The 15057-nt window shown below is 39.8% G+C and overlaps 1 protein-coding gene across 2 annotated transcripts; it reads right to left on the bottom strand.

The window, feature by feature from the left end:
• Positions 1-2109: 2109 nt before the first annotated feature.
• SRSF4 (serine and arginine rich splicing factor 4) lies at positions 2110-14502 on the bottom strand. 2 transcript variants are annotated; one of them, XM_007427701.2, is made up of 6 exons: positions 14186-14502; positions 8531-8673; positions 7550-7662; positions 6171-6385; positions 3849-3938; positions 2110-3516 (listed from the first exon to the last, which is right to left on the bottom strand). In XM_007427701.2, exons 1-6 carry the CDS (start codon positions 14290-14292, stop codon positions 2709-2711), a joined length of 1476 nt encoding a protein of 491 aa, XP_007427763.1. In that variant the 5' UTR covers positions 14293-14502; the 3' UTR covers positions 2110-2708. The 2 variants fall into 2 exon arrangements, with proteins under 2 accessions (XP_007427763.1, XP_087996190.1); XM_088140064.1 differs by lacking the exons at positions 8531-8673; positions 14186-14502 and adding an exon at positions 8012-8490.
• Between the last annotated feature and the right edge of the window lie 555 nt (positions 14503-15057).

Genomic DNA, 15057 nt, shown 5'->3' with positions numbered 1-15057 from the left:
ATTGCATAATCTTCTTGGTTGGTGGGGTGCAGGCAAGTGTCTTTTGGGTTGCAAAGTAGTCTCTAAAGATTCTAGCTTGCATAGAACAACATGAGCATGCTTTGGGTAAAATTGGGAGGTGGCTGTACTTGTGCCATACTGCCTGAAATATGCCCAAATTGATCAGTACTATTTTTATTATTAGCAGGGAATGCTGTATGTGGCCTGGGTGCAACTAAGGCTAGTGACCTAGTCTACATCTTACTGTCCTATTAAAAACATTATGTGAAAGCCTTGATTAGTGGAGGTTAATATTTAGGGGCCCATCAGGTTATGAGAATATTGAAAATTGTAAGGCTGCATGTGAAAATGGTGTAACTGGAGAAATGTTAAAATATGGCTGTGATTTACTTATGGAATAACTATGCCATGCAGCCTTAATGTGTGTGCAAACTGAGTTTGTGCCCAACAATTGGAAGAATGCTATTATTGTTTTCTTTACAAAGGAAAATATAGTAAAGGTGAATGCAAAAAACAGTAGAGGGATTCATTTCTTATACAGGCCTGGGAAGGTGTTTGGAATTTTGATTGAAAGAATAAAGAGTGAGCTCCTGTTTTGCAATAGCTTCATACATTTCTAGAAAGGCTTTTCAGGGTCCATCATTACAACCTATTAGGAAAGTTTCAGTATGTTTTCTGTTCTTTCCAGTCTTCCCCTTGTTGGGATTATATTGGACTGTTCTAAGTTTGCACCAGAGAGCCAGTTTGGTGTAGTGGTTAAGGCATCAGACTAGAAACTGGTAGACTGTTAGTTCTACTTCCACCTTAGACACAAAGCCAGCTGGGTGACCTTGGGCCAGTCCCTCTCTCAGCCCTAGGAAGGAGACAATGGCAAACCACTTCTGAAATCTTGCCAAGAAAACTGCAGGAACTTGTCCAGGCAGTCACCAAGAGTCAAGACTGACTTGAAGGCACCAAAAATATTTTTTTTTCTTTACACTTTAGTTGTGTTGTCCTTTTGGGTATGAAGGTAATATTGTAACATTGTTGACAATGCCATCGAGTGTTGATGACTATTGATCCTGTAGCCAATCTTTGGTCAATCCAGGACTACTTGATATATAATTCCCAAGATGATATATCAGTTGGAACTCTGTTTCTCTGAATATTCCATTTGCTCCTACTGCAGTGTAAGTTTTGAACACCTGCAGGAGTCTGTGTATAACAGCAATTCCTTCCCAGATATATAAGTTACAATAACCATTTGTCCAAGTATGTCTATATTCCACTTATGGAGAAACCTAGTTGTGCTTGAAGTCTATCACTATTTGATTATCACAGAAATAGGCAGACCAGATTTAACTGGAGTGCTTTTGCTTTTCTTTAAAATTTGAACTATGTTCAGAAAAGTGAATACAGATAATCCTTGTTTAGTGACTGCCTTGGACAGCAACCATTTGCAGTTACAACAGTGATGAAAAAGTAACTTTGTGGCCAATGCCCACATTTACGACCTTTGCAGGTCTGTAAAGCAAAGGAAAGCTGAAGTAAGGACATAAACAGTTGTGGTTTCACTTAGTGACCACTTTGCTTAACAACCAAATTGCCAGTCTCGATTGGGGTCACTAAATGACTACCTGTACTGAATTAAGAAATGGGATGCCTCTGAGAACAAGTTCTGACCAGGACTCTGAACCAGTATCACGACTGGCTGCAAAAGCTACATAGAAATGAAGCTGGTTAGTATTTGGAGTCCCAGGGTTGTAATTAGGGGGGGAAAAAAACTGTGTAAAAGACAATGGCAAACTACTTCCATACTGCTGTGAAGAAAATTAGATGGGCACATCCATAACTGTAAGCTGAACGTGATTTGAAGGAGACTTTATCAGAACTGGAACTACTGCACAAATTGTTTCTCTCACAAATCCCTTTTCATATTTTCCCCTCCTCTGAAATAGCTGAATAATTTGGGAAGGAAAAAGACAGTTGTTGTTACTTTTTGTTAAACAACTAATGTCAGAAATATTTGCTGCAAATTCTGCCTACAATGGGCTCCATGATTGACTTGAAACACCTGTACATTTCTTTAGGGGACAAAGCAGCATAACCTAAAAGCATTACAACATCTGGTCAAGCAAAAATAGTCTTTATTCAAATTTAATGGAAACAGGGGTCACTGTACTTTGCAAGATGGGGAAAAATAAAAAATATAAAACAAGGATATTGTCACAATACCAGAATGTGGAGCTCTACTTTTGTTTCTTCCCTTCCTATAGTTTACTGTAGGTATCTATTTTCCTGACTGTGCTATTCACAAACTCTGCAAGTCCAAAATATGAAACAAAAAAGTATTATGAAATTTAAGACTTTGCACTTTTCACTAAATGGCATACATCAAAGGGCATCAATTTAAGGGCAAATTGTTGAAATTACCATACCTACCTAGGAGTCATCATTCCAATCTTAGTAGCCCATCAAAATGCAGTGCTCATTCTCTATGGCTGTTCTGGAAATCTAGGATGATGCACGGTATCTGGGTAAAGCTCTCAATCTCTAGTACCAGAATGTCCAACAGAGAGGGAGCACTGGATTGAACACTTACATACACACCATTGGGGGGTATTAAAAATGTACAGCAGTGACATGTGTTCTACTCCAATCACTTGTGCTACAACTACCAAACATGTACAAAAGACTTCTCATAGAGCTCTAATGTGGTCGCAGCACGTTTAGGATCTGGAACGAGATCGTGATCTAGATCGAGAATGTGATCTAGAAGCAGATCTCGATCTAGACTTTGATTGGGATCTTGTTTTTGAAACTGATTTGGATCTGGAGCGAGATTCTGATTTGACATTTTGTTTAGACTTGGAATTTGATCTTGATCGAGATTTACAACTGGTGTCCATTTCCTCACCCTCGCCTTTGGCTTCTTTTGTGTCAGGTTCTGCTTTTATACGCTCTTTTTCCTTGGATTGAGATTGAGATCGAGACCTAGACCTAGACCTGGACCGCTCTTGATCTTCTCTCTTTTTCTTCTTGCTACTAGACTTGCTGTCACGTTTATTCCTTCTCTTGTTTCTCTCATTTCTGCTGTGACTCCTGCTCCTGCTCCTGCTGGCCTCCCTGCTCCTCTTCCTACCTTTCCTTTTGTCTTTGCTCTTGCTACGGCTTCTACTCCTGCTCCTCTCTTTACTCCTGCTCCTCGCCTTGCTGACACTCTTTTCTCTCTCTTTACTCCTACTGCCCCTTGCGCTTCCCCTCTCCTCCCTTTCTGCCCTCTCTTTACTGCCACTCCTACTCCTGCTTTTACTCTTACTCTTTTCCTTGCTGGGACTTCTGCTCTTTGCTTGGTGGTCACCATCATTTTGAACTATATCCTGTGGCTTGTCTTTACTTTTACTGTGAGATTTCTCAGCGCTTCTACTGCGGCTCCTGCTTTTATCATCTTTACTTGGACTCCTGCTTTTTTCCTTTTGGCCTCTGCTATGACTTTTGCTTCGACTGCGACTCTTGCTTCTGGAATGAGATCCAGACCTAGTAATCAAAAAGAAAACAAAATGTAGAAAGTTTTGCAGGTATTCAATTATTTGGTAGCACTAAACCTTCGCCTTGCAATTCAGCAGATGTCTTTGGATAGCTCAAATACCAGATTATAAGCACTGGCTGCTTAAATAACATTTTTATTTTCACAATTCAAATATGATATTCTAAATGCTTAATAATCCCCTGCACCTCATCATATAAGACAATCAGTGACTATTCCTGAACAGTAATTATTACAATACCACCAACTTTTTTAGAATGTATATTACTGGAACATAAGCCTAAATTACGTCCGCTATTAATTAAAATTTCCTTTACTGTACCTGGATCGTGATCTGCTCTTTGAATGGCTGCTTTTACTACTGCCACTACGACTCCTGCTTTTACGAGAGTGTCTGCTTCGAGAGCGAGACCTGGAGATAAAACAATCACATCACAGTTATGAGTCTCTATGGGTATTCAGGAAAATCAGTTGAGCATGGCATAGAAATTCCCTTTCAAACTGCACAAAAAAATACAACAGCAGGTGCTACCTCCCTAGAACATTTCTGAGGCAGCATAGTTCTGGGTATATATTGCTAAGACATCTAACAGGTTTTTGCAAATGGGGTTACATAAAGTCTTCTAATGTCAGTGAAAAAAAGATTAGTCTCATTAAGTGCCAGAGAAAAACAAAAGCCGGCTTTGACTTAGATGCAAATAGATGAAATAAAGAGAATGCAGCTGTGGTCAGAGGGATCACTGGAGTAAGAAAAGAAAGGAGGAAGGAAGCTGTTCAATAATTTTGTTATGACAATTCATACTACAGAGACACAAGGCTTTTCCAACAACTTTACATTGGCAGAGAAAGATTAAATGTGTTATTTTATTTGCTTTTTTATCATTAAGAAACAGTTGTGCATTTTGTGCTATGCTGATACTGTGGAAAATAGGCCAAGGGTTCTCAAACTTTTTTAAAGAAGACCCTTCAATTGCCAAAGTTTCTAGAAGAACAAGTTCATCAGGCAATACCCCCCCAATCTTCTTGACAGGCCAATAACAAGTAGGATACCACAACATAAAAGCTTTGGTGGAGAAATGCATGTAGATAGCCCATTAATGATTAGCACTAACAGTAAGTACAAAGGGTTAGCACTGATTTCTGGCCTTACCAAGGTATCTACTAGTGGATTATGGGAAGAGAAGCCCAAGTCCAAATAGCTATACAATCCAAGCAAATGATCTATCCTATTGCAGCAACACTAGATTAACAATTTTAAGCAAATCAAGGCAATAGGCAGGTTACTATTTATTTAGAATATTGCAGAAAAAGTAATAAAATTTATATTCAAAATCCCACTGAGACAGATTCTTCCCATTTATGGATTCTACCCATTTATATTACACATTTATGTATCCAAGTTTTAAATAGTCCATGGTTAGACAGAATGCATAACTAATCTTCCACTAAAACCATTCTGTCCTAGAACAGAAAAAATGTCCATGTTTCCAGGCTTGTTAAGATGTAGCAAAACATGAGGCCTAGAAAATGTGAACTTGCTCACTTGTGCATTTTCCTCCTGCAAAAAAAGTATGCCTTTTTCGTAATTTGAAGAAAAACCTAAAGTCCTTTTGACCTGTGGAAGCTGTGAATGTGGATGTAGGAAGTTGTTTTATACTAAATCCTTGTTCAGGCACTACCTTTGCATGTTCTATCCAATATGCAAAGAGTGATGAGCAGCCTGTCATCTTGTTGCAGTGATGACATACATAAATAGACAGTTTCCACGCTTACAGCATACATACAAATATTTCTGCATGACGTGGAACCCTCCACTATAAGGGTTCCAACTGATATGCTATGGAATTAAGAACTGCTCAGTGTTGGACTGAACATGTGAAGGTAACCCTTGAACAGAATTCAAGTCATTGACCAGCCTACTCATTATTCTCTGCAATAATTGGCAATCTTTCCAGACTTTGGGTAGGCTGTTTTTCAAAACTCTATCTAAAAATGCCAGGCATTGAGTTTGAGACATTTTATAACCTAAGTATATGTTCTGTCAATGAGATATAGCAATTTTCAAGTTGCACCCTGGCTTCTGATTCTAGCTTGCAAGATTATAATATACCATACCTGTACAGAATACTGATATTCTAAAGAAAAAGTAACATTTATCAACATTTTCAAACTTTATATAATAAGAGGTGGCTTTAAAACACAATTGTTCACAGTCTCATCAGAGTCCAGCTTTTATGTACAGATCCTCAATTAATACAACTTCCCCATCCTAAACTCCATTATCTGCTCAAGTCCTCTCTAGCACGGCTTCACAGCAACCCCTCTGGGAGAGGATCACACAGCCCTTTCCTCAGACAGGTGATTTATTTGCTCTCTCAAATGAAATGGCTACAGTTTGCCTCAATGGAAACTGGAGATGTGTGCAAACATGACTCTCCTGATTGCTCAGTGGTATAACACCGAGCCATAACTTGGCATTATTCCTGAACCACACCTCTATTTCTGTATCACCAGCACAACTCATTAAGACAATTTCAGTTCTTTTAACACTCCATTGCTTTTCCTGCAAGGGAATATCATGTTATTTTTCATTAACTATACTGAACTATTGCCCTAGTAAACAAGATACTATGAACAAACTTACCTTGAATGAGTGCGACTTCTGGAATAAGAGCGGCGGCGCCTGGACCCAGGCCTGTCTTCCACTAATCTTATCTTTCTACCATTTACTTCTGTCCCATCCAGCTTTTCAAGGGCTCTTTTCATGTCTGAATAAGATTTGAATTCAATCACACCTTCATTTTTTCTCCCCTTGTGTGCGTCAGCATATGTCACTTCACCTGCCTGACGCATGTAATCCTAAGAACAGATACAGGGTTTCAATACCTTTGTCTTTAATTCCAATATTGTCTGACTAGATTTTGTTAGAGGCTACAAATGAAAAAATGAGATGCACACATATATACATGCACACCTGAGCATGTACTCACGTGCAATGCAGGATCTGTATGTCTAAAACAACTTTACCAATTTATTGATCAAGATTCCTCATATGTCTGTCTGTCTATCTCAACATCAACTTCTAGGTGCCATGGATAATTGCTTATTTTACCTAAAATATCGGCACACTTGCCTTTCAGGTCATCATTTTTGCAGAATCTTAAAAGGAGATGGGACAGGACAAGAAATCAATAGATTGGGGGGGGGAGATTAAAAAAGTGAGGTAGTTAGGAAGGCTGGAGTTGGCAAAGTGGGAAACAAGAGCCCTGGGACTAACAAGACCATTAGGTGTACCATTACAGTAAAGGTGTAATCAACAGCCCTGCAAGAGAAATGCGTTGTAAGCAATCCAAAAAATCCTCAGGTTTTATAACTTGGGGAGACACACACACACAAAGCAGATTTTTAGACTATGTAGAATCTGATCTTTGTCTGAGGACTACTCAGCTGTAATAAAAGCATCAATCTACTCTAGAAGAGTACCTGAGAACAGTTTGAGTTCCTAGAGATAAAGAACTATCCCAGGGGCCTGTGTGTAACCATGACAAGTAGGTTAGGCAATTCAAATGTACCATTAGCAGGATACTCAACAGTGATCCAATCTTAAACAGAAGAGCAAGCCACTGCAGCAAGTGCACAAAAGAGGCACTTGCTCTCATACATACATACTTTAATCTTATGAATAGCTTCTAAAAGATCAAGGTCATGCATGAGATTTGGTGTAGACCTTTATTCATTTGGAAGCACTTTCTCTGTACTTAAGAGTGTAATGCTAATATACATAATGTTGATATAGGTAATAAAAAGAGCACAGACAGTGAATGCTTCATGCTCAAGAAGCTCATCACTGTGCTTAGTACACTGCACTAGGATTTCAAATAAAACTATTCTAGAAAGAATGTCCATGGGAAATAAGTGCCTATTTCCTTTGGTATGGACCATACAGCAAGAATTAAGGCTTCAATTTACATTCTCACTATTTATCACTAAATCATAACTGGCAGAAGCCCAGAGACCACTTACCTTCAAATCCTGCCAACTGCAACGGCTTGACAGATTTTCAACGATCAATCTGTATTCAGTACGGGTCGGAGGCCCATACTTATCCCTTCCACTTCTTCTATAACCATATCCACCTTTAGAGGCGATAAGCAGATGCAGTACTTTAGCTAATATAGGGGAGTCAGGAAATAAACCTACATCCCCCCACCCCCCACAAACAATATAAGAACTAGTCTACCCAAAATTTAACAATTTCCCTCCCCCACCCAAAGCATAAACTACATTCTCCTTGCTTTAAAAGTTATACTAATAGAGCCAGCCAGATATCTATGTACAAGTCTAGAATATTATCACACAATAAGATTGTATATTTTACATTAACTATTAATATTGAACATGCATCTACAGTTAAGCTTTTTTAAAAATAACATTTTTGAAAACAAAATAACCAACTCACTATAGTCAGTTACTAATGTTACTTACATTGGTTTAAAGTTTTCTGAATATCTGACATGAATAATGGTTTTCAGGCACCTATTTCAGATTAATCACATCTGTCTCTAACCCTTGGGGTCCTCACCACCCAGGTCTAATGGGAAAAGGTTGCGGTCGTCACATGGCTTCCTTTTTTGGTCAGCCAAGGGCCACAAAGGTCAAAGAGCCACTCATGGAAAGGCAACCCAGGGTCAGCAAATGGAACAGGCAGTCATCTTAGCCTCAAAGGACTCTTAATTGAAACATTGAGGTCTTTGTTAAATCTATGTTAAACAATCACATTACAAATAAACCATTTATATATTTACAAAAGTAAAATAATGAAAATTAAATCTCATTTAGTTAATTACATTAACAAAAGTTGAATACAAATTAACAACTAGATAATATTACTTTAACAGAAACTACAGTAGTCAAATTTTACATTTTTAAAAAAATTACAGTTTTTAAAATGTTCTATTTTAAACAGAAAGAAAAGTCACTGATACAACGGTATGTAGTGCTTACTGCGTCCAGAACCATAACTGCTGTCACGGCGAGGGCCCCGAGCATGCTCAACAATTACACGCTCCCCACAAAGATCTTTGCCATTTAGTTCATAAACAGCATCGTCTGCATCACGTACATCATCAAACTCAACAAAGCCATACCTAAGAAGAGAAAAGGGTACTCCAGAATCAAATATGTCACCAATTACCCCAGCAATTCCATTGGCAGTAGGAACTATCTTGACAAGTTAGGGAATGTGGGAGCTACTTATTTCAGAAAGCATCTTCCTCTAAACAAAAATGAAGTAACCTGATGGTGGCAACAAAGGCTTTTCTTTACAGGAAGAGCTCAACATAACTATAAAAAAATGTACAAAGCAAAAAGTGCATTATGGCAGCATGTACTAATAGCTTAAGAAATCACAAAGAAACAAATTGCTCTCTGGCATTAAGGCTTTTACAACTTTTTTTTAAAAATTATCAATTATTTAAAGTACATTATAAACAGCAAGTAGAATATGCAACATAACACAGCTAGGAGGCTGGTACTGTAACTTCTAAGAACCCAATCTGGCTCTTTTGAAATTTTCTGATACAGATGGATAATATGGAAATTCTGTAAAGTATCTTCTTGCATTTCCCCTCAATTAGGAGCCACTTTAGGTAATTGCCATTGCTTGAAGGCTAGCAGTCACCAAAGAACAAAAAGAAAGGATGCTGTTTGGGCTGTTGTGGACAGCTTCTAGATAGAAATTCTTACCTGACTACCTGATAAGTAAGAAATTCTTATTTATCACGGCTGACTAAAGTGAGCTGCTGTTTGCCTGTATGAGGGAAGGAAGGAAGGAGCAAAAGGAGCAAGCTGAGGCAATTTCAGAAAAAAAGGTTATGCTTTCCATATTTTGCTAGGTACTTTTTTCTTTTTCCCCTAAAGCAGAAACAGAAAATTAGGGGAATACTAAAAAAAGTCTTACTATGAAACATAATCTCTTTTGAAATGAATGAAATGTTTTCCAAATTTATAATTTGCCCATTAGAAATATATTAGGAATGTTTTATGGAAGGAAACCTTTGGCATTAATAATTCATCACTATTTACTTCAACTCTAGAAGATTTCACAATATCCAGATACGCCCCTAGTCTTTAATACCATAATAGTACAAGAGTTTTTTTATTAGACACATATGCTTGAGTGGCATATGGTGAAACAGTTTGTAGCATTCTCTAGAATTAGATATAGCTGTAATTTTGGTTGCAAAAAGATAAAGCATTTATTCTTTGGGTCTGCAGTCTTATACATGTTTAACTGGAAGTTAGCTTCGCTAGACAGACATCCAAGTAAATATATCATCCAAGTAAATATATGTACAGGATTCTTTCCTGTGAGTTATCTTGAGATGGTTTTTCCATAAAGGCCTCTGAAAAATGAGTTGCTATTCTACAAACTTTACAAATAAACCAGATAGTACAACTGTACATGCTAGCTAAAATAATTAATGTGTTTAAAGCAGTAAAACAAATATTTGGGTTGATACAAAAAATTGCATGTACTTCAATTTTCCTCCAAATGGAGAAAAATGTTTTTTCAAACTTTCAAACTACAGAAATTATATTTTTCTAGTTGCAATCCATTCCTTCTTGTGCTAGAGACAGATTCTGATGACATTTGTCTCCTGAAGTTTGAATTGTTAAAAGGCACCAGTGGTCTGAACCACCAATATCTGATAGAAGCCTAGGAGATACTGTAAGTCGTCCAACAGTTGGAATTTTGAATGATAGACTAATGCAGCAGGACAGCAAGCTTCTACTGCCCTGAAGTCACAAACAATCTTTTATTTGTGAAGTTTTATTTAATAAACTCTTAAATCACAACTCATTGTTTGCTTTTTGCTTAGAGAATCAGAATGGATGAATTATGGACCATCATTCTTAGCAAGCAAAATCACTTAATTTTTCAGCTACTAAATGTTACATTAACTTTCTGGCTAACTATATTCTTCAACATATGAGTTCAATTTAACAAGAGACTAATAGTTAACCATAGGCCTATCTTCCTTGAATTTTAATGAACAAGTTGATCTAATATGTTGAAGGAATATTATTGATCTAATACGTTAAGGAAAGAAAAAAAAAATTCTTCCAGATGGTCAACTGGGAAAGCCTCCATAGATATATTTCTCAAGAGTTCATACATTCATATTATTCTCTATCATGTTTCCTATTAGCTGAACTATAGCTATAGGCACTTCTGCATTACTAGAAACCTGTCCTATTACCATGATGCTTTGTGAAACATTATTTATAATTTCTTTTTCCAGATGCACAATTTACCATGCACTGTGCAAAATCTCTTTCAGCATAACAATTTTCTACAGTAAACTGCAGTATTATTTGCACACAACTCTAAGCCGAAATTTTAAAGATTGTTCAAATAGGAAAATGAGGAGAAATATGGCGCATAATGATGCATGGTTGAATACCAGCAACTGATCCTATCTGGCTCCTTTTATTAATGGATGACACTGATAAACCCAGATGGCATTACCATTAGTTTATTGTTAAGTGCTAAGCAAGAACTTTTGCTTGTTTCTAGTTTATTTATAGAGTAAAACCTTAATTTAACATACTACTATAACCAAACATCTGTTAAATCTGAAGTGGAAATTTGCATCAGCCTGCATCATGTCTGTAATGACATTATGCAAATGATATGAATTGAAGCATAATACATAATTTGTATCATTTGTATAATGACAACACAAATGTAATGACAGAGATAAATTTTGATGCTTGCAGTTAAAGACTATTAATAGGGGCCCTTACAATTGAAGTTTTACTTTACACCTGATAAGAAATAACTAATGCAGGTAGTCCTTGCTTACTGATCACTTGTTCAGCAGCCATTTGAAGTTACTTCAGTACTGAAAAAGGAGACTTGTCCTCAAAGTTGCAGCTGTCACAGCAACCCCACTGTCACGTGATTGCGGTTTGGGCGCTTGGCAACCAGTGCACATTTACAATGGTCACAGCGTCCTAAGATTGCCATTTGCTACCTTCACACCTGGCTTCTGACAAGGAAAGTCAGTGAGGAAGCTGGCAGGATGTCACAAGTTGCAGTCACATGATGTCATACTTAACAACCCATGGTGATTCGGTTAACAAGTGCAGCCAGAACCGATCCCTTAAGTCAGCGTGGTCAAGTGACATTTCACTTAACGACTGTGCCACTTAACAATGGAGTTGCCAATCCCAATTGTGGTTGGTAAGTGAAGACTACCTGTACAGCCATCTATATTAGTTACACCTTATCAGGAAGTACCAAAAAAGAGCCACTGAGCAATGTACACTAACATACCACTCATTTATGGGTAAACCAAAATTCCTAAAAACTCTGTTGCATGCAGACACTTTCAATTTATATTCAAATTTACTGTGGGTAACTTTTGAAGAAACACTATGCCAGAACCTTCACTTTGCACCAGGGGTAGGAGACTCATTTTCATCTTTTGACAGCTGTTAGAAGAATTTGTGCTAAAATGAACCTGCTCAATCAAGAGAGATCCATGCAAGACTTAGTCATGTACAATTCATGTATCCTAGAACATTTATCCCAATGTGGGAGATTTCCTGGATCAACCGGCTGCTATAAGGGACTATGGATTGCTTTTTCTCATTGCCCCACCCTTTATTACTGTATCAATTTCACAGTCCTCCTTTTTAGGACAAATATTTCAACTACATAATTATTTTTGTAAACTTATTTCAATTTTTCAGAAATACTTTTAAACATGTTCATGCATATTTACATGAGAATAAACTAAACCAGAATAAATTAAATAACATTAATTTTCAGATAAATATACCTAGGGCTGCTCTATAAATCGTGCTACAATTCTATCATGAAATAATTCCTGAGAAAGGAATGAAGCCTACTCCCTTCAAACTCAGGCTTAAGCCCTCTCACGAGGCAGTATATTCTGTAAAAATGCAATGGGCTTGCTTTTAAACACATGCATTTGATTGCACTGCTTTACAAGTGCTAAAAGAGCATTTTAAAATCAGATTTAATTTGTATTGTAAGAAAAAAGACAGCATAGCACAAATTTTCTAAGCAACCAATATGTTCCTTATCCCACTCCAAAATGCCAAGCACCATATCACATTTATTTATTAGAATGGCCGCTGATTAGACATAGAGGATGTTCTTATACAAGGAAAGTCCCAGGTTCAACATCTAACATCTCCAGCTAAGCCAAAGAAAGACTCCTTCTTAACACTGAAATTAGACTAATGGTCCATGCAAGATGCTGTTTACCCATTGTACAAAATGCCACATCAAAACTGGCTTGCCTCGTCTTGGGTTAGCATGTTGCCTGAATCGAACCACTGTGGTTTGTAAACCATAGTTTGTGGCTTACCATATTGTTGTGGATCTGGCTGTTATTCAATAAGCCATGGTCAATCAAAGCACAGCACAATGCATGAACCCAGACAGTACACTGCAGCTTCCAGTACTGCTTATTCATTAAGAAAAGGGCTTCATCCAGGACCCACTTCCAGTTCTTCCTTCAGGAAAGAAGACATTTCATTTTGTCCTATGATAGACTTAAAAACTAGATGAGAGCAAGAGAGCCACTTTGGTGTAGTGGTGAAAGTGCTGGCCTAGAAACCAGGAGACTGTGAGTTCTAGGCCTCCCTCAGGCATGAAAGCCGGCCGGGTGACTTTGGGCCAGCCCCTCTCTCTCAGTCCAACCTATCTCACAAGGTTGTTGTTGTGGGGAAAATAGGAGGCAAGAGTATTAGGTATGTCTGCCACTTTCAGTTATATAAAAAAAGGCGGGATAAAAATCTAACAATAACATCCAAGCTTTGGGCAGGTGTAACAGTTAAGGGAGAGCCAGTTTGGTGCCATGGTTAAGGCATTAGGCTAGAAACCGGGAGTCCACAAGTTCTAGTCCTGGCATGAAGCCAGCTGGGTGACTTTGGGCCAGTCCCTCTCTCTCAGCCCTAGATGGCAAACCACTTCTGAAAAACCTAGCCAAGAAAACTGCAGGGCCTAGTCCAGACAGGAGTCAAAAAGTGACACCCCCCCCCCAAAACCCGTTAAGGTACTGGAGTGAAGACATGCAGATTCAAATCCATCCTCAGCCACTGAAACTCACTGGGTGACTTTGGGCCAGTCAACTCTCTCAACCCAGCCTATCTTACAGGGTTCGGGGGGGGGGAACGGAAAAGAGAGCGTTTTTGCTCCTGGAGAAGAGGCGGGCTAGAAATCCAGGGAAGGAATGAAACGTAACTGAACGTTGAGAGTGGGCCCCTCTAAAGCGGTTTCTTTGCCTGCCTCGACCGGGAGAGGAGTACGCGCGTTTCCCTCCAGCAGCACCGCACGGACCACAACGCAGGAGAAGCGCAGCCTCCCGCCGAACTCGGCCCAGGAGCAACTTCAAGGCTTCCCCAATGCGGATCTCGGCGAAACGCAGGAGTGTCGGGGGGAGGGGGAGGACAGAGAGGCGCGCGCGGGAAAGGACAGAGAAAGGGCGCGCATGCGCTGTGGGGCCAGGCCGCGCTGACAGGAGGAAACGCGGGATGAAAGCCCGGGCCGAGCTAGGCCCAGGGAGGCCCGTCCGGCGCCGGGCGAATGGAGTGAAGAGAAAAGCCGCCGGCACGCCTCACCCGTTCTTGAGATCCACTTCGAGGATTTTCCCGTAGCCCTTAAAGAAGCGCTCCACGTCCCGCTCCCGGGCCTGGTAGCTAAGGCGCCCGATATAGACCCGAGGCATTTCCCCCTCCACAAAAGAACCAGCACGGGACCCCGCGCCGGGGACGATGACGGAGGGGCGGCGGGTGCACGTGCTGAGCTCCACGCGGGGCGGCCGGGTGAGGGGGGGCGGCGGCGACGGCAGCAGCGGCGGCGCTTTTTTTTCGCCCCCCTCCCTCTCGCTGCCTCTCGCTGGCGTAGCACACGCACGCAATGGCGTGCGTGCTGACGTAGGCACGTCACATTACGCCGCCAGTCGGGTGGCTTCTAGCAGCCTTTGCTGCGGCGCTTTCGAAGTTCGCCGGTTTCTTCCGGCACGCGGCGGCGGTTCTTAAAGGGGACGCGCTCCTTGGACCAGGACGGGCGCTCTCTGAACCACGTTACGGCGTTGGATTTAATTCAGCGAGGGGGGTGTCCTATAAGTCCTGCAATGATACCGTATAGGTGTGATGGACTACCATGGACATGATAATTGATTAAACTTGTAATTTAATAATTTATTAAACTCTCAACGACTCATATATTATTATATTATTATATTATTATAACAACACAATCATAGCCTTGGTGGTAGTGGAGAATGGGAGCTGATGTCTAGAGAGCCTCAGGTTGGGAAAGCCGTATGAGAATTATTCCTCTGAGAAGCATGCTAAAGGTTGCCCTTTGATAGTGTGATTCTATGTGTTTATCTACTGCAGTGTTTCTAAACCTTGGCCACTTGAAGATGTGTGGACTTCAATTCCCAGAATTCCCCAGCCAGCATGGCTGGCTGGGGAATTCTGGGAGT

This window comes from Python bivittatus, unplaced genomic scaffold (assembly GCF_059951505.1).
Source record: "Python bivittatus isolate LINGU-HERP-01145 unplaced genomic scaffold, Pbiv_v1 ctg000310_np1212, whole genome shotgun sequence".
Classification (NCBI taxonomy): Eukaryota; Metazoa; Chordata; class Lepidosauria; order Squamata; family Pythonidae; genus Python; species Python bivittatus.
The sequence above is the reverse complement of the archived record's forward strand: the minus strand, read 5'-3'. Positions and strand labels throughout refer to the sequence as shown.